Here is a 19,002-nt window from a genome sequence, read left to right as displayed (position 1 = left end):
TTGCCATTGTGTGGGGGACTGAAGCCATTGTGGCCATTCAGGATAATATTTCAAAAAAAAAAAAAGCACATAGTGTCCAACTTCATTTTTTCACCCATGTTGATTGTTAACCTATTGTCCACCACATAATAAAAATCGCTTGTTGAATGGAACTTAAAGGGGTAATTGGATGCAAAGTTCACTTATACATGTTGTTTGAACATCAATGTGTGTTGGCAGTGTATGTACAAATCTACCCTATAATGATAAAAATCCATGCAGTGGTTTTTAATTAATCTGTAAAAATAATATCACCTTTTTCAAATCGAGCCGTTCTCAGATGCCTGTCTATGTTGCGTCACACCGACAGAGGCTGCTCCCACGATAGTTGATTGACATGAGCGTTTTACCTCAGATCAGCTGTAACAGTCCGACCTCCATTGTTTCGATGCCAGAGCATGTAAGTTAGACAAGAATATCTCTGATTGAGCGATTGAGGTGTTGTGTTGCTGGATGTAATAATGAACATAGTGGTCGTCATTTAATCCCGACATCTGAGCCGCTGAAGATGCAGTGGATTATGTTTGTTTGTGAAGGGAATGTGCCTCCCAATCTACATAAATGTGTCTATGTTTGTGCAAATCCTTCGTGATCCAGCTTTACCTACAGCAGAAGTGAGGATAAGGGTTTTTCTTATGAATCTCTGCCATAACCGTTCCTAATAACGTGCTAGTTAGCAAGTTTCGTGACTAAATGCGCTAAATGCGGCTAAAGTAAGCAATCTCTCAGAGCAGCACATCACTCCACAGAGAGAAGAGAGGGGCGGGGTGAGCAGAGCTAATTTGCATTTAAAGGAACAATCCCTCAGAATGGGATGATTTTTGCAGAGCTCATTTTGACAAGGTAAAAATTGTGTTGTTTTACACTACTATTGAGAATTTTTAACCAAAGAATATTATAGACTTTTCATTAAGACCCTAAAGAATCATATCAACTTGTGGAAAATGGGCATCCGATGACCCCTTTAAGACAAAATTATATAATAAATCTTTATTGCTTACAATGACTTCAGCTCCTATTTCTGTTAATTTGGTAAATGGTGAACTGATTTTGAATACACACTGAATCAGAAATTGCCTGATGAAGACATCTATCAGCAAAAACAGCTGGATCCAACTACTGTAAATAATTTGTTTAAAGGCAGAATGACTAAACACATGGCAGCAGTATCAAATGCTTCAAATGTTACTTGTAAACTAAATTTCTGGAACATATGTAATGATTATTAATGGTGCTTTATAGTCATGAAAATATGAGTTTGGTGATTCAGTGAAGCCTGATACAACACTATGTGATTTATGTATTTTGTACCAGAAGATACAAAGAACAGTTAATCACAGGCATGCTGTGTAAGCATATAAATGGTGTAGCTTAACCTGAAACTGTCATAAAGTGAAGCAGATCATATTCTACAAAAATAAAACTCAGTATCATATATTAATTTCCAGTCAGTAGACAAAATTCAAGATTCAAGTATAATTATTTTTGTTGAATTGTATGCTATGCATTTTTTCTAAAACAGAACACTAATTTCTTTCTAACTCACTGTACTCAAGGTTTCTTGTAAAGGCAGACACTTCATCACTGCCACACAGAGTGAACTAACCTGGCTTACAGGGAAAATGAAACTATATGCAGAATAGGAGGAGGATCTGGAACTTACATATTTAGTGGCTCTGTTTTGGAAAAACAGCACACGGAAAGAACAAACAGACACTGCTGGAGGAAGCATATTCCCTAAGAGAAACAAGTGCCAGGCATTACAATGGAGTAAGTGTTTTATAATTCAAAATGAATAATGTGCGTGATGCAGCTCTGTTTCTTTTCCTTCATTAGTGTTCGCTTCTTATTTGGTCATTTCACCTTGTCCTTTTGTAAAAACTCTCTTCTGAGCTTCTGTGCAGAATTACTTGCCTTTTTTCAATCTCCCTTTGAAAAATTTAGCTACCACTAGCTGTAAATTGTACTTTTTTTAGAATTAATATCTACTTTTTTTTTATCAGTTTTTGTTCCACCCATAATTTGAGGACAAGCTTTTTTTGAGGAAAAGCTTTTTTTTTTTTTTAATATATTTTGTCAACAACAACTTTAAAAGCAGCTACTTTTAAACTATTCAAAGTATCCAAACTGAAGACAGACTGCTGTGCTTGTGTTTGCGTCAATAAGGAAGCAGCCAAAGTGGTGACTATAAGAGCCAAGCAGAGGCATAAGACACTATGACTGGGTAGATGACATAATCTGACATTGAATTTTTTTAAAAAGGTGATCATCAATAAAATCATTTAAAATATTACATATCGCTTAGCTCCAAGTCCATGTTGCCCCTTCATACAAGACCTCACTCATACCTTGCGGGCTTTTCCCTCTTTTTTTGCAATGCAAATTAGCACCAGCTGTATGTTGATGTCTATGTTTGTTGTGGTACAATATCTAGGCATGTAACACCACAGGTTTGGCAGGAGATCCAGGAGATGAAGGTATAAAAACTGTTGCTGGAATATTATCTTTTCAAAGGTTACACTTCTGTACGTTTTAAGTACTAATAAGTACTAATAGGTACCAGTCCCAGTGACAGCATTCGTTCCTTAATTTCTGAGAGTGTGGGTGATCTCCTGCCAGACCTGGATCAGGGCAAGCTTCTGGAAAGTTGGTGGTGTGGATACTCTGAAACATAACATCCCAGAGGTTTGCAATTGGATTCAGGTCTGGGGAACGTTAGGGACAGTCACTGGCATCAACTCTTATGCAGAAACTGCCCACATACTCTGGCCACATAAGACTGGGCATCATCATGCACCAGGAGGAACCCAGGGCCTACTGCACCAGTGTAAGGTCTGACCAGTAATGGCCCTCCATCAAACCTAACACACTGTATGTTGCAAGGCAGCTTAACATTCTTCACAGCATCTCCAGACTCTTTCACGTCTGCTACATGCTCAGTGTGAACCTGCTCTCATCCGTTAAAAGCCAACGGCAGACCTGCCAGTTCTGGTGTTCTCTGGCCAATCAAACTGCATGGTGCTGGGCTGTGAGCACAGGTCCCACTACAGGACGTCAGGCCCTCATGCCACCCTCATGTAGTCTGTTTCCGACAATTTGGTCAGAAACATGCATACCAATAGCCTGCTGGAGTTTATTTTGGAGGGTTCTGGCAATGCTCCACCTGTTCCTCCTTGCATAAAAAAGCAGACACCAGTCCTGCTGCTGGTTTGTTGCCCTTTCCTATTGAAAAAAACAGCATATGCTGGTTAGGTATGTTTTTAAACATGGCAGCAACTAGGTCCTGCTCAGAACCAGCTCATAACCAGCTTAAACCAGCTCATGACCAACTAAGGATGGAGCTCAAACCAGCTGCCATGCTTCAAAACATGGTGGCCCTGTCCAGCTCTCCTTGGGTAACGGCCTATCTCCCAGTACCTCGTTCATGCTCTTGAGACTGTGCTGGGAGACACACCAAACTCTGCGACAGCATGTATGCAAGAGCTTTCTTGCTGGAGCTGGACTACCTGTGCAACCTAATCGGGTTGCAGGTACTGCCTCATGCTACAACTAGTTAGAAGGAGCCTAACAAAACACAAAACGAGAGACTAATCAGTCAGGAACAATAAGGAGAGAGCAACGCTGCATCCGAAATCAAATATTTCCCTATTATATACAGTGGGGGAAAAAATGATTTTTGTACGTTTGCCCACTGACAAAGAAATTATCAGTCTATAATTTTAAAGGTAGGTTTACTTGAACAATGAGAGACAGAATAACAAAAAAAAAAACAAGTGAAATAATGAGAGAAATAAGTATTTGATTCCCTATTAATATGGTGATTTCATAGTGTCAGAATTCATGGTATTTGAAAAAACCCGGATGACATACTACTTCCGCCCTGGATTCTTAAGTGTACATTCAATGGACACTTGACCACCCAGTGAGGTCATGGGAGAGAATTTATAAATGGCAGTGAAGTGGCACAATGGACCTTGGTAGGTCACATGATAGTAACAATATGGCAGATGTAGTATGTCCAAATTTCATTCATACTACCAATATTCATACTCTATAGACCATACGTTTTTAACGGTCGCAAAGCAAGTTCAAATTTAAATGTAGAACCTACTCGGACAGTACACAATTTCCGATGCACCACAATTGTCTGTGGCTGCCTTGCTGATGCCTCTCCAGTCAAGCTGTTGTCACTATCAAATGCCCCAAAACAGGTGAAATCACAAACACATATGTGACCCTGGACCACAAAACCAGTCTTAAGTTGCTGGGGTATATTTGTAGCAATAGCCAAAAATACACTGTATGGGTCTTTTATGCCAAAAATCCTTAGAAAATCAAGTAAAGATCATATTCCATGAAGATATTATGTAAAATCCCTTATGTAAAATATATCAAAACTTAATTTTTGATTAGTAATATACATTACTAAGAACTTCATTTGGACAACTTTTAAGGTGATTTTCTCAATATTTAGATTTTTTTGCACCCTCAGTTTCCATATATTCAAATAGTTATATCTCAGTCAAATATTGTCCTATCCTAACAATATTTAAAAAAAAAAAAAAAAAACATTTTTTATTTTATTTTTATACTAGTTGATGGTTGCTTCACATCCTGATGACAATCAATAACTAAAGCAAACAAAATATGAAATATATATTTGATACATTATTTATCAATCACCTGTTTGCGTAACACATCTTAGGTGCGTGTAAAATATTAATACAATGAACCAAACAACGCAAAGAAGCTAAAAAGACCATAATCAAAATCAACACTTGATTCAATAAATAGTGAATGTCTGTTTGGCCTTTTGGTGAGATTGATAAACAACACAAAATATCGGACTGTTATTTTGTTTTCAGTTTTATTTTAGTTAATTAATTCAATTCAATGTGTGAAATCACACTTCCTTTCAAATGCAGACTGGTGTGCAACCAAAATTACCCCATTGCACCATCTAGCACTGATGTATGCTTTCAAATGCATGTATCTCCCTAACAATACAAATATGTCCTAGCACATAACTGAATCAACACAAATGTCAATGATCAAACATTTAGATGAGATCATTCTTTTGTCTCTCGAGACCTTCCACCACCTCCCCTATTTTTCTTTGTTTTGCAGTTTAGGTCAAACTGAGGTTCCCTGTTCCTGGTGTGCACACTGGTCTGATATTATATGAAAATAAGGGACCTTTACCTGGTAGTACTGACCTGGAAGTAATCCCTTTTTTTCAGTTGTCCTCTAAAATCCCTCCTTGAGAAGCTGGAATGCCACTTCACCTGGGATCTGGGGTGCAATAAAAACGAGCTCCAAGATTTACAGAAGAACATGGAAGACAAAGTAGAGAAGGGATGCACCTGGCTGGTTAATCATTACAACCTGCTGGGCTACATCCAACAGGCTCTTGGCTTCAACTCAGAGGCATTGACGTACCTGCAGAAAGCAGAAAGTGAGATGCAGAAGCAGGGAACAGAAGAAGCTGGAGTCCGGCTGCAGGTTAACAAAGCTAACCTGGCTTGGGTCTACTTCCTTATGGGAGAGATGGATAAGAGCAAAGGATACCTAGAAGAGGTGGAGGGGCTTCAGCAAATGCATCCTGCTCCACCAGGATGCACTTTACATCCTGAGGTCAGTGGAGAAAAGGGCTGGACACTGGTGAAGTTTGACAAGTCCAAGAAGTGCAAAGCGATTGATTGTTTTAAGATGGCTTTAGAAGCAGAACCAGAAAGGAACGAATGGCACAAAGGTCTTGCCGTAGCCATGAGCAAAGCATATGTAAATAATAAATGCCCTTCAGAGCTTAAGGCAGACATTCTAATGCAGGTAACAACTGCACATGAGAAGGAACCAAACAGTTTGTTCCTTCATGCTCTTTATTTACTAAAACAGTCTGAAGTGCAACCAGGAGACAGTGAGAGAGAGATGCAAGGTTTACTAGACAAAACTCTTGAAAGTGGAGACCTGGAGGGTTTGAGTAATATTCTCAAGTATTTTGGAAACATTTCTAAAGATAGAGCTATTAAAGAAGCAGAGAGGGTTCAAGAAAAGTTCCCCGAATCAACCTTAGCATTGAAACACCTGGCAAATTGTTACAAATGGAAGGTTTGGGAGGAGAAGATATACAGACAAGAAACGGACCCCTTGGCTAGGAAATCCATTGGACTCTTTGAGAAGGTTGTTAGACATTATTCTGACTCACTCAGAGAAAAGGTAGCCCTAGCATCAATGCACTATTATGCAGGCAACACTGAGAGAGCAGATGAGATTTACCAGCAGCTCCTGTCAGAGAAAGATCTTTCTCCCTATAGACAACAGTATATTTACCACAGCTACGCCTGGCATCTATATACCACTAACCGAAATCAAGAATCAATCAGCTTTCACAAGAAAGTAGCAGAAATCCAAAATATCTCATACGAAAAACAGAAGAGCATAAGGATTCTTCAGAAAATTGTGGAGAATGGCAGAGACCCTCAGTGTGAGGAAATTAAGCATTTTCTGAAGAGAATCTGATAGTTTATTACTTGAAGAGCGCAGATATCCCAGAAATGAGAGGTCACAAACAAAATAGAAGTATAGAGTATAGAAGTACTTAATAATATTTTGAGGAAAAAACACTTTTAACTGCTTTGAGACCTTCATAGCAATATCGATATGGCTACAGATGTGTTGCTGTTTCAAATAAAATGTACATGTATTTTCTAATTTCTAACTGATTAGATTTATCACAGTAAGATGTTTACATAACATAAGCAAACCTCTTCACTCCTGTTCAAATGAAATTGTCATTATTTTATTTTAGAATAAAATACACATATGTAAATATAAATAGACAAAACATAGAAAAATAAGATGAGAATACATATGTGTATTTTATTCTCATCTTATGTTTATTGTCTGTATGTTGTTGCTGTCTCTGTGTACTGAAAGCTAATGACACTAACACATATTCCTAGTATGCGCAAGCATACTTGGTGATAAAAGCTCTTTCTGACTCAGATTTTATTCGCTAAAAGGTGTGCTTACATTTGCTGCCATTAGTCACATACTGACACGCACAGCACAGATGATGAACATACAGTTTGTGCGCTACTGGCCACTTAATCCACTTAAGTCAAATGCAAAAAAACGTTTTGTGAATGTACTGGACAGTTATTTGGTTATTTAGTGATAAACATGCAACTAAGGGTTGCTTTTGCTGAGTTCAGCGATTCAGAGTGGAGGGAAAACTTCTGAATGTCATGGAATTCATTCATGGAGCTGTGGGAACAACACATATCATCTGTGTTTGTCTCTTGAGCACAGGCTCATTTTGTCAAAGTGGAACAGATGCGATTAAGTGTATACAAATTTTACTACTATTATGGTTACTATGATTATGAGCTTATTTGCACTCATTTAATCAAGGTATTGTTTACATGATTTTAATCACAACATTGCCTAAAGCTCATTATAATAAGGGTGCATGTAAACATCTCACAAATTGAGTGATTTCCAAACATTACCATTTTCTGTTATCACATTTTCCTAAGGAACTTTGTGGCTTGCCAGTGGAGAGAATAAAAATACACTGTGACAAACTGAAAATAATTGTAACAGAGTTCCAGCACAAAACAAGGTCGCACACAAACAAATTGTATTGTTCAGAGTCACAAGGTAGTTGATGTACTTTCTAAAAATGTAAATCAAAAGATTGCTGTAATTTGTTTCTCTTCTTGTTGAATACCCATAATTCTTTTCAAAGGCACAATATTGTCCATGACCTTTTTATGAAATACAGGTGATCTGATACTGTTTACATATAGCATCTCATATTATTCTTGTTTCCCTGGCAATAATTTAGCCATGTTTTTCATCCATAAAGTCTATTCACAAAGGCATTCTCTGAATGGCTCACACATAATATCCAACTCCAAAGAAAGCTTTGTAGATGCATAATTAGAAAAGAAAAACATTGCATTTTGCCAGATTTATAAACGTAGAATTCAAAACATTTAAAATACAAAATGTGGAGCTGATTCCATCTGAGCCGTGAGCTACCATATTGACTGCAGTACCAAAATGAGTAACAAATTTATGACACTAAAAAGCATGATATTTGATTATGTTTTTAGGACAGTGAGGTTGACAGTGGTGTATTGTATACACTTCTTTTCAAAATTTTGGGGTCAGTAAGCACATTAAACTGATCAAAAGTGACTATTGTGAAAGTAGTGATCAAAAGTGACGTAAAGTCAATATTCTGTACTACACTGTTTTTAACACTGATAATAAGAAACGCCAATAATAATAATAATAAGCACCAATATTAGCATATTAGAATGACTTCTGAAGGATCATGTGACACTGAAGACTGGAATAATGATGCTGAACATTCAGTTTTGCCATCACAGGAAAAAAAAATTACATTTTAATGTATATTTCAAAAAATTAAATTGAAATAACACTTCGATATTTGTAATAAACTGCTGTTTTTACAGGATTTTTTAATAAAATAAATGCACCTTTACTGAGCATTCTCTTACATTAAATCTTACAGACCCCAAACTTCTGAACGGTAGTGTACATTATAAAAATACTGAGCTGTGAATGAAGCAGTGTACAAAGCAGAGAGAGACGCACATAAAAATAACAAAAAGTATCAAATATTCAAACATTCAAATATTTGGAGCATTTGACTAGTAACTCACTAGTAAAATCACCAAAGGCTTTAACCAGCTGGAACACAAATCCTGTTTTTCGGCAGTACAGCAGTGTGTTCTTTTGGTCAGTTCTGTGTCCATTAATGCTATAGAAGAGCTTGTATTTGTGGCAAACCATCTAACTGTTTCTTGACAGAAATGTTGCTGTACTTTTCTACTGCTATAGAACTCTCCTGTGTACCTGGTTGTGAGTCAGTTTAAGCAAGAGCTCCCTCTAGTGCAGCGGATGATAACTCTCACAGCAGCCAGAATCACAGCACTGCAGATCAGAGCGACTCCACTGAGGAAGAAAGTAGCCGTGTAGGAGCCTGTCTGATCCACTAGCCAACCTGAGAGAGATGATCATGAAGCACTCATTTAGTTAAAAATAGAAATAGAAGAATAGATAGAAGGTATAAAATTTGCTCTGACCTCCAATAGGTGGGCTGATGAGGTAGGGGATGGCATGAAGAAAGTAAACAACTCCCAGAGCTGAGGTCAAGTGGGTGGAGCTGACAGTGTCAGAGGTCACCACAGGAATAAGTGCCACGTAGGCTCCATCAAAGTAGCCGTAGATGAGAGAAAATGGGACGAGCAGGGAAAAACCATTCAGCAGAGGCAGAAAGAGACAACTCAGACCTTCTGACCCCACAGCCAGCATGTAACTCACCACTCTATATGGCCTCAAACACCTGAACACAAATGCACATAGATACAGATCAAACCACAGCATTAAAGGGATAGTTCACACAAAAATGAAAATTTTGTCATTAATTACTCACCCTCTAGTTGTTCCAAACCCATAAGACTTTCTTTTATCTTCAGAACACAAATTAAGATATTTCTGTTGCAAGTCTGAGAGCTTTCTGACTCTAAATAGACAGTGACACAACTAAAACGTTCAAAGCCCAGAAAGACAGTAAGGACATTAACAAAACAGTCCATGTGACATCAGCGGTTCAACCGTAATTTTATGAAGCTAAGAGAATACTTTTTGTGCACAAAGAAAGCAAAGTTGCTGTCTATACAGAGTCAGAATGCTCTCAGATTTCATCTAAAATATCTTAATTTGTGTTCCGAAGATGAACAAAGGATATTGAAAATACATGAGGGTGAGTAATTTATGACAGAATTTTCATTTTTTAGTGAATTATCCCTTTAAAGATGGGAATCATAAAAAACGACAGTAGTAGTGGTGCAGTGCCATTGAATAAGTAGTACAGGAAACTCCAGTACTGCAGTATGGTGTTCTGGTAGTTCTTGTATAAGTACAGCCACCAGGACTGCATCCAAAATTGTATACTTCTCTACTATATAGCAGGTGAAAAACAGTATGTGAAAAGAGTAGTACGTCTGAATTCACAACATTTATAAAACAGTACACAAAAAGTACCCGAATGACCTATTTCTTCTACCGAGATTCTGAAGCATGCATCCATTACATATGGATTACATTCATACTATGTAGAATATATATTTTTTTAGGTTACGAAGTAATCGCTTTTAACTTATTCCAAGAGTATGTGATTTAGGACACAGGCCAGTTCTGAATCCACTTGTTAAGTCATGGCATATCGGAAACTGTTTCCGGGTCCAAGTCTCTACTCTGTTTTAGGTGAGAATATCATCTCAACAACCACTGATGAGCACTATTCATTAATAACACAGCTATTTTAAAAAAAACAAGCTTTTAAAAACTCACAGTGTACACTAAAGTCCCACGCCATCTCAGACCCCAATATTTTAATGATTCAGAAAAGATGAATTGCTGTGTGGCCAGATAAGATTTCAGTATAGAGATAACAGTTAGCACTGTGTGTTATTTGCTTTTGGTATCTGATTGAGCGTTTGGACCCAGAAAAGGTGACGTGTGACTTAACAAACGGATAGGGTTGATCGTACTGAATGTTTAGACTCAGTCTACATTGGAAAACTTGAACATGAATTTAAAAATATCACAGGCATGTTTTTTTAAGGGGATTTTAAAGGGATAGTTCACCCAAAAATGAAAATTCTGTCATTAATTACTCACCCTCGTGTCGTTCCAAACCTGTTAGACCTTTATTCATCTTCGGAACACAAATTAAGATAGTTTTGATGAAATCCAAGAGCTTTCTGACCCTGAATAGACAGCAACGCAACCAGCCTTACTTATTCGAACCAAAATATACAGATGCGGCTCCTGTGTTGCATGCGTCGTAATACTCTTGTGAATGATGGTGGAGACTTACACTGAAGAGAAGAAACTGTTGAATAAAGTTGTTATTTTTGTTTTCTTTGCACACAAAAAGTATTCTCATAACTTCATAACATTACAGTTGAACCACTGATTTCACATGGACTACTTCATTGATGTTCTTACTACCTTTCTGGGCCATAAAATGTTTTAGTTGCATTGCTGTCTATGCAGGGTCAGAAATCTCTCAGATTTCATCACTTTGTTTTCTGAGGAAGAACAAATATCTTACAGGTTTGGAACGACATGAGGGTGTGTAATTATTGACAGAATTTTCATTTTTGGGTGAACAGTCCATTTAAATCTGTAAAATTGCAATTTATGGGAAAATTAGAAAAAAAAAAATCACTTACTTTCTATCTGCAATCCATCCAAAAGTGATAGTACCGACAATCCCTGACACTCCAAGTATGGACATGAGTAATGCTGCCTGTTGAGGGCTGACGCCTGCACTCAGGGAATATGGCACAAGATACACAAATGGCACACTGCAGCCATATGCAAGGAACAGGAAGGACACCAACAGCAACAAGAAGTCTGGTATCAACAGGAATGAATATTCTCTCAATACTGTTTTCCTTATGATAGACCATACATTGTCTCGGGACTCCTTCAGTAATTTTGTGTTTGCCACTTTTGACTGTGCCAAAGTATTGTGGTTTGTGTTTGCTTCTGATTTTGATTCTGGGATAGCTGTGCTCTCCTGGTTGGTGGGCAAACAGTCCAAAGACATATCTGTCTCTGAGCACTTTGGTTTTGATTCTTTGTCCCATTCATCTGTGTTTCTGCTCACAGTCACTGAGTCTTCTGCTAGATCCTGTCTAAGGTTTATTTCCACATCGGAGTGTGTTTGCTTTGCATCAGAGGGCTTTGACTCACCTGCCTCCATCCGTTGTTTTCCATCGCTCTGCGTATTCTCAGCATGTTCATTATTCTCTCTTTTATCCATATGTTTTACCTCCACTGATTTCTGTTCCTGTGCACTCACCTCGATATTATACACTGCATCAGCAAGTTTCACATTTAGGAAATCAACCTTTTTGCCACCCTCCAAATCCATCTCTTTCTGCCTGCCTCTTTGGCCTTCCAAAGGCCTCATAAGGGCTCCACAGACACACAGGTGGGACACCAAACCCCCCAGAATGAGCAGCGCGCCCCTCCAGGAGAAGAACTCAATGAGGAGTTGGACAGCGGGTGCTAGTATGAAGGTTCCGATGCCACTGCCTGACATGGCGATCCCGTAAGCCAGTGCTTTTTTCTCGCTGAAGTAAGAACCCACCATGGCAATTGCAGGGGTGTAGCTGAGAGCAAATCCCACACCTGTGTAGAAAAACACTAGGGTTACTTATCAAAACTACGAATATGCCTGCCTTGCAAACTGATTTGTGAGCCTGGACCACAAAACCAATCATAAGAGTCATTTGTTTTTAAATTGAGATTTAAATATCATCCGAAAGCTGAATAAATAAGCTTTACATTGATATATGGTTTGTTAGGATAGGACAGTAATTGGCGAGATGAATCTACTTGACGATGCAAAACAAATCAAAATATTGAGAAAATCACCTTGTTGTCTAAATGAAGTTCTTAGCAGTGCATATAATCAAAAATGAAGTTTTGATATATTTACGGTAGGAAATTTACAAAATATCAGCATGGAACATGATCTTTACTTAAAGGAGAAGTCCACTTCCAAAACAACAATTTACAAATAATTTACTCTCCCCCTTGTCATCCAAGATGTTCCTGTCTTTCTGTCTTCAGTCGTAAAGAAATTATGGTTTTTGAGGAAAGCTTTTCAGGATTTTTCTTCATATAATAGACCCGATTTTGAACTTCCGAAATGTTGTACGTTTCACGTTGTACCTTTTTGGTTTGTAATCAGCATTTGATTTACTTGCACTTTCTTAGTCTTTGCGCGTTCACTTTGTAAACACTTGGTCTGTCGATCCGCCTACGTTCACTAGATAAGACCCTTCTTCCTCGGCTGGGATCATTTAGAGCCCTTTGAAGCTGCATTTAAACTCCATTCTGAAGTCCAAAATTGGGGGCACAATTGAAGTCCATTATATGAAGAAAAATCCTGAAATGCTTTCCTCAAAAACCATAATTTCTTTACAACTGAAGACAGAAAAACATGAACATCTTGGATGACAAGGGGGTGAGTACATTATTTGTAAATTGTTGTTTTGGAAGTGGACTTCTCCTTTAATAGCCTAATGATTTTTGGCCTATAAGAAAAATCGATAATTTTGACCCGTTTTTGGCTATCGCTACAAATATACCCATGCTACTTAAGACTGGTTTTGTGGTGCAGGGTCACATATAATGGTAAATGTGACTTACATTAGCTTCCCACAAATTATGATTATCAGTGCAGTTGAAATGGAAGGTGTGTATGTAAGTGTGTGTGTGCAAATCTTTATCAAACCTGTAAGAACACCCAGTGTGAGATACAGGAACTCCACGCTGGTGGCCAGTGAGCTGAGCAGCAGACCAGCAGAGGACAGAAGCCCACCTATCATGATAGCTATACGAGAAGAGAGGCGATTCCCGATATAACTACCCAATGGAGCTGTAGCGAGAGAAAGAGAAAAAGGGTGAAGAGAAAGTAGTAGATAGCATGATAGTGGAAATTCTTATTGTTTTCATGGTATGACTGAAAAATTGACACTATTAAGATTCAGTACTATTTTTTATAAATTTATTAAATTATAATTTATCACCCTGTACAACAAAACCAGTCTTACGTATCACAGATATATTTGTAGCAATAGCCAAAAATACATTGTATGGGTCAAAATTATCGATTTTTCTTTTATGACAAAAATCATTTGGATATTAAGTAAAGATCATGTTTTTGTACATTTGTACATAGTTTTGTGCATTTCCTACCTTAAACAGATCAAAACTTAATTTTTTGCTTAGTAACATGCATTGCTAAGAACTTAATTTGGACAAATTTAATGGTGATTTTCTCAATATTTAGATTTTTTTTTTAAATAGTTGTATCTCAGCCAAGTATTGTCCTATCCTAACAAACCATACATAATTAGAAAGCTTATTCATTCGGCTGATGTATACATGTTTGGGATCAGTAAGATTTTTAATGTTTTTTTAGAGAAGTCTCTTATGCTCATCAAAATTCCATTTATTTGATTTAAAAAAAAAACAGAAAAAAGGTAATATTATGAAATATTATGGCAAACTGAAATGTTTTCCATTTTAATATACTTTCAAATATAATTTATTTCTGTGATGCAAAGCTAAATTGTCATCAGTTATTGGAAATCTTTTCTAACAATATAAGTAAATACTATCACTTTTTATCAATTTAACACATCCTTAATGAATAAAAGTATTAATTTCTTTCAAAGAAGTAAATATTGTGAATAAAGTGTATATTGTTACAAAAGATTTCTATTTCAAATAAATGCTGTTATTTTCTCCTGAAAATCCTGAAAAATGTATCACAGGTTCCAGAAAAAAACATTAAGCAGCACAACTGTTTCCAACATTGATAATAAAAAAAGATCATGTGGCACTGAAGACTGGAGTAATGATGCTGAAAATTCAGCTTTGCACCACAGATAAAGTATATTAAAATAGAAAACCACTACTTTAAATTGCAATAATATTTCACAACATTACTGTTTTCTGTATTTTTAATCAAATAAACATAGCCTTGATGGGCAGAAAAGATTCCTTTAAAAAGCATTTTGTAAGTTTTTCATGAACCTCTACAGTGCTGTTAGGTATATGCTTATCTTTAAGGTTAATAAATATTGTGTATGTATTTCAAATGTTCGTCAAATACCATAACATATTATATCTAACTGCTTAAACTAAGTAAAGAATTGTGAAAAACCAGATCCCAGAACATTTAACCAAGGCCTTCACATAAATATCAAAAGGTGTTTCTGTGAATATTCTTTCTCACCAGTAGCAAGATAAGATCTGGTTTAGAGTGGACTATGCACTGTAAACCTGTCAACAGAGACCTTTTTTTGAAAACAAAGTTCTCCTAAAATCAATATAGTTTTATACAGTTTGAGCTGTCACAGAGTTTTTCTACAGAAAGAACATTGGAGAATTTTTTTTTATGTTGGCATGAGTCTTACCACACAACATTGTAGTGCAGTCCAGCAGAGAGTGTATCCATGCAGTTGCAGAATAATCTCTGGAAAAGTATGACTGGAATTCCACAAAAAAGATGGAAACGCACCTGCAACCAGCATGAGAAAGTGCAGATTTGATAAAGGTCTCCTGGTGCTTAGTGCAACATTCATTTTATTCCTTTTAAGCACAACATTTTTATCACCATCCAAAACTGGGTATTTTTCCTGGAGTACTTATTTTGCTTATTTAATGATTTAATATTGGAAGACATGAGTAATTCACTTTTGGCTAGTGGCACAGAATTTAAAAACACAAGAGAACATCAGAATCTGGGTTGAATTTAAGGGCAATTCCTGCAGCATTTAATTTAATTTAATGTAATCTCATGTCAAACTAACAAAAACAGAAGTGGCATGAGAGAATCACCTTAACTCCTGGTAAGTTAAGAAGTGAACATATATACACATATTATCCTGGGGGAGGACTAACCTAGTGACTGCACGTGTGCAAACAGTGGTTAGGAAACATCCGGCCACGATCATCCAGCCCCATCCACCATCCGGTGCGGCCACTGGATGTGTTTTTTTTTCACTCATCTCTAAACTTTTGCTGGACAAGATGCTTCCTCTCTTCATCCTCTCCCTCACTCCCTCACTCTTTTCAGCCTCTTGTTTCCTTTTCGATCCAGTTTTAGCTGGTTTTGCTCTCTCCGGCTCTGTTTGGGACGTATTTACTTGCTGTTTTTCTCGCATTACTTCTGTTCCTTCTTGTTTTCATCTATGAGCTCGTAAATGCCATCAAGCAGAATCTGCAACAGAAACATTAAATTTGTAAACTTTAGCCTTCTTTTCAAAATGTGCAATCTAAATCAGTCTGTGTAAAAAAAAAATTATAATAATAATAATTTAAAAACTCCATTGTTATTGTGACACTGCGGTGCCTTGGATTATTTACTAAAATGTACCACATATGTCTCAGAGATAAATGGGTTAGTTTAGCCAGAAAATTAACATTCTTGTCATCATTTGCTCACCCTAATGAATGTGTGACACAACTCTATGGTTAGTAAGTAAGAGCAAAATAAAGAAATTTAAGTAAATTTGTTCCAGGCTGAGTTGTGCCACATATACACTCCATGGTACAGACAGTGACAAAGTTACTACACACACACTGGTCTGATCCAAAGGGAGGCAAGGAACACAGCGTGTCTTCATCAATGCCAAAAGAGAGGGCCAAGAACTACTTCATGGGACAAAAGTAGTTACTTTATTGCAAAACTTAGCAGATATGGAGCAAAGCTGCATTCAGCCAAACAACTTTGTTGGTGGTATAGCTTGACTGGTATAGACTTACCTCAATGTATGTCCAGCAAACCAGAGCCAGACCTGATGCGATGACTTTCCGTCCCTAAATTAAAGACTCAACAGGCTGCTTCACTGAAGGTACATCTTCTAAAACTTAACAAATGAGAAACAGTCATAATTAAAAACATACTGACCCAAGCATTTGGGTCAGTAAGATGTTTTTAATGTAGTTTTTAAGTAATAAATGCTTTTATTCTGCATTAAATCGATCAACAGTGACAGTAAAGACATTACAATGTTACAAAACACTTAAAATTTAAATAACTGCAATTCTTTTTAACTTTATATTCATCAGAAAATCCTGAAAAATCAGTTCCCAAAAAAGTTAGCAGCACAACTATTTTCAACAGTGATATAAAGAGAAACATGTTAATGTATTAACAACTAAAGGAATGTAATATGCATATCCTATGAACATTTTATAATAGAGCCAAAAACATGAAGAACTGAATAGTTGTAACCAATCATCATAGGTGCAAGCATGAAATGTTCTAAATATTAGCTCGATAAACAATTATAAATTAGTAGATGAAACGAGTCATAACAGTTGTGTACAACCACTTGGGGAGTTTTTTCTGAACAACAAACAACAAAACACATAACTGAACGTTTGAAGAGGTCAAAGAGAAACGCACTTACTCTGAAACACATCTCCCAGTGTACAGAAACTAGAGCAGACGAGGAACCAAAACAAGCACTGCTCTCCTCCAAAGTGTGGTACACATTGGCGCACATGGCTCTGCATCACTGCGCGGCGTGCGCGCTTGGACAGATCAACAGGGCGGAAACTACAGCCAGCCAACGCGAGGTGGAAGTAGAGGGGACCTCTTGCATGCTTTCAAGTGGTCTAAAACTACCGTTAACTGCAGTCCTGGGTCGATGTTTTCTCTCTCACCCCTCTCTGTGTGCATATTATACAATGACTTTCAGGGGGGTCGACTGTTTTAATGGAATTTCAATGGGACGTTTTCAGTACACAGTCTATCTTAAATAACCCAAACACTTATTTGGTCAATTTCCCCTTAGCAGCCTACAGTTAGCTGTCAACTTTAAAACAATTGTATAACTATACTAGCTCCTTGAGATATATATTTAAAATGTAACTCTACAATAAAGTTTTAAATAATACGTTTTTAGTTTTGTCCAATGCGTTCTGTTTATGGTCAGGTGAAAATACAAGCTCAAAATGTCTTGTAAACGAACTTTTGTAATCACTGACCCAAGTGAAACATATACTGATATGTAACAAAAAAGCCCCAAGTGAAACATATTTTGATATGTAAAAGATTATGTACTTTTAAGCCCCCGCCCTCACCGTCTGTTTTGAGTTCCTAGGGTTCAAACCAAAGCTTCCAAAGTCATTAGATAACAGGGGAACAGCGATTTGCCCATGCATATTACCCTAGGGGGCAAGGTGAGCCACTCATTTGCTTTTGAATAGCATCTGTCTACGTTTTTTGGGGGTATTGAATAGTTTGATTGTCCCTGACTTTTTGTCCTCGTGCCTTCTCTCAGGTTCAGTTTGGTTTACTAAATAACTCTACATTGGTACATGTGTTACAAAACGGGTAAGATTTGTACTCACAAATATGTACTATCACAAACGTGTGCACTTATGAAGTGTAAGCATTTAAAATATGACAGTAATTAAAAATAACATTAAAGTGGCCATTTTTTCAGTGGGTTCACTTCTAAGACCATTGATTAACAGTAAACAATTAATACTGAATAAAAGCCATTTTTGTTTTAAAACTTTATTATTCTTTAAAATGTCCTTTCTTGAGTCTATGCACAGTATCCGATTAAACCCAGTGAATCACACAGATCAAATCTCTCATATTTTCTTAATAAAGCCATAAAGCTCAACACAGAGTGGCTTCAATGATTTCTGAGAGGAGAAAAACTAAGACAGCAACATTTAGGCTACATGTTTGTACAATCACATATAAGGGCCATTCTACAGAATTGGTGCCAACTGCTGTCCCACAACCAAAAAACGCATTTAAAAAGCATTTACGTATTCTAAGATGTTTATTAAGATCCTTCTATTATCTACTGAAACCCACAATCATATTTAAAATATCAGTAAGCTTAATATATATAAAATCATAATTTATTGGGTACTTTTATTTGGGAGGTGGCTGTCCCAAATCCTAACCCCTAAATTTTAACTTATTAAAATGATATTGAAATATTTTTTATATTATTTCCATTGTTGTTTTTAAAAGTATCTTTTTGATTCTTTTAAAAAGTAAAGTTAAAAAAAAAAAATGTTTTCTTTGTAAATTCTAAATTTTCTGTCCCACATTTTTCATGTCACTACCGAAACAGTTTATGTTTTAATCTATTTTAACTAAACCCATAAATTTATGATCATAGCTATGATTGCTGTCATAGCTACAAGGTGTGAGTAGATTGGTCTCATCAATTTGAGATAAATGTGTTCAAAAGTCTAAAAAATTGAGGAATGTCACTCCTGAACACCTTTTTTCTGCAATTAAGCACACCTTTTTGGGAATTATTCCATAACATTTAGTTTTTATATGTGTTCAGAACT

At 36.8% G+C, this 19,002-nt stretch overlaps 2 protein-coding genes across 2 annotated transcripts; one reads left to right on the top strand and one right to left on the bottom strand.

The window, feature by feature from the left end:
• Positions 1-1,673: 1,673 nt before the first annotated feature.
• Positions 1,674-7,405, top strand: LOC127179728 (interferon-induced protein with tetratricopeptide repeats 1-like). The gene is made up of 2 exons (XM_051133429.1): positions 1,674-1,809; positions 5,280-7,405. The coding sequence occupies exons 1-2, from the start codon at positions 1,805-1,807 to the stop codon at positions 6,556-6,558; spliced, it is 1,284 nt and encodes a 427-aa protein (XP_050989386.1). The 5' UTR covers positions 1,674-1,804; the 3' UTR covers positions 6,559-7,405.
• Positions 7,406-7,664: 259 nt separating this feature from the next.
• slc16a12a (solute carrier family 16 member 12a) lies at positions 7,665-17,203 on the bottom strand. The gene is made up of 8 exons (XM_051133420.1): positions 17,085-17,203; positions 16,435-16,538; positions 15,571-15,889; positions 15,084-15,187; positions 13,394-13,537; positions 11,316-12,282; positions 9,159-9,418; positions 7,665-9,076 (listed from the first exon to the last, which is right to left on the bottom strand). Exons 3-8 carry the CDS (start codon positions 15,831-15,833, stop codon positions 8,940-8,942), a joined length of 1,875 nt encoding a protein of 624 aa, XP_050989377.1. The 5' UTR covers positions 15,834-15,889; positions 16,435-16,538; positions 17,085-17,203; the 3' UTR covers positions 7,665-8,939.
• Positions 17,204-19,002: the final 1,799 nt, after the last annotated feature.

The sequence above is a fragment of the Labeo rohita genome, chromosome 17 (genome assembly GCF_022985175.1).
Source record: "Labeo rohita strain BAU-BD-2019 chromosome 17, IGBB_LRoh.1.0, whole genome shotgun sequence".
NCBI classification, from domain to species: domain Eukaryota; kingdom Metazoa; phylum Chordata; class Actinopteri; order Cypriniformes; family Cyprinidae; genus Labeo; species Labeo rohita.
Note: the sequence above shows the minus strand (reverse complement) of the source record. Positions and strands in the feature narration are given on the sequence as shown.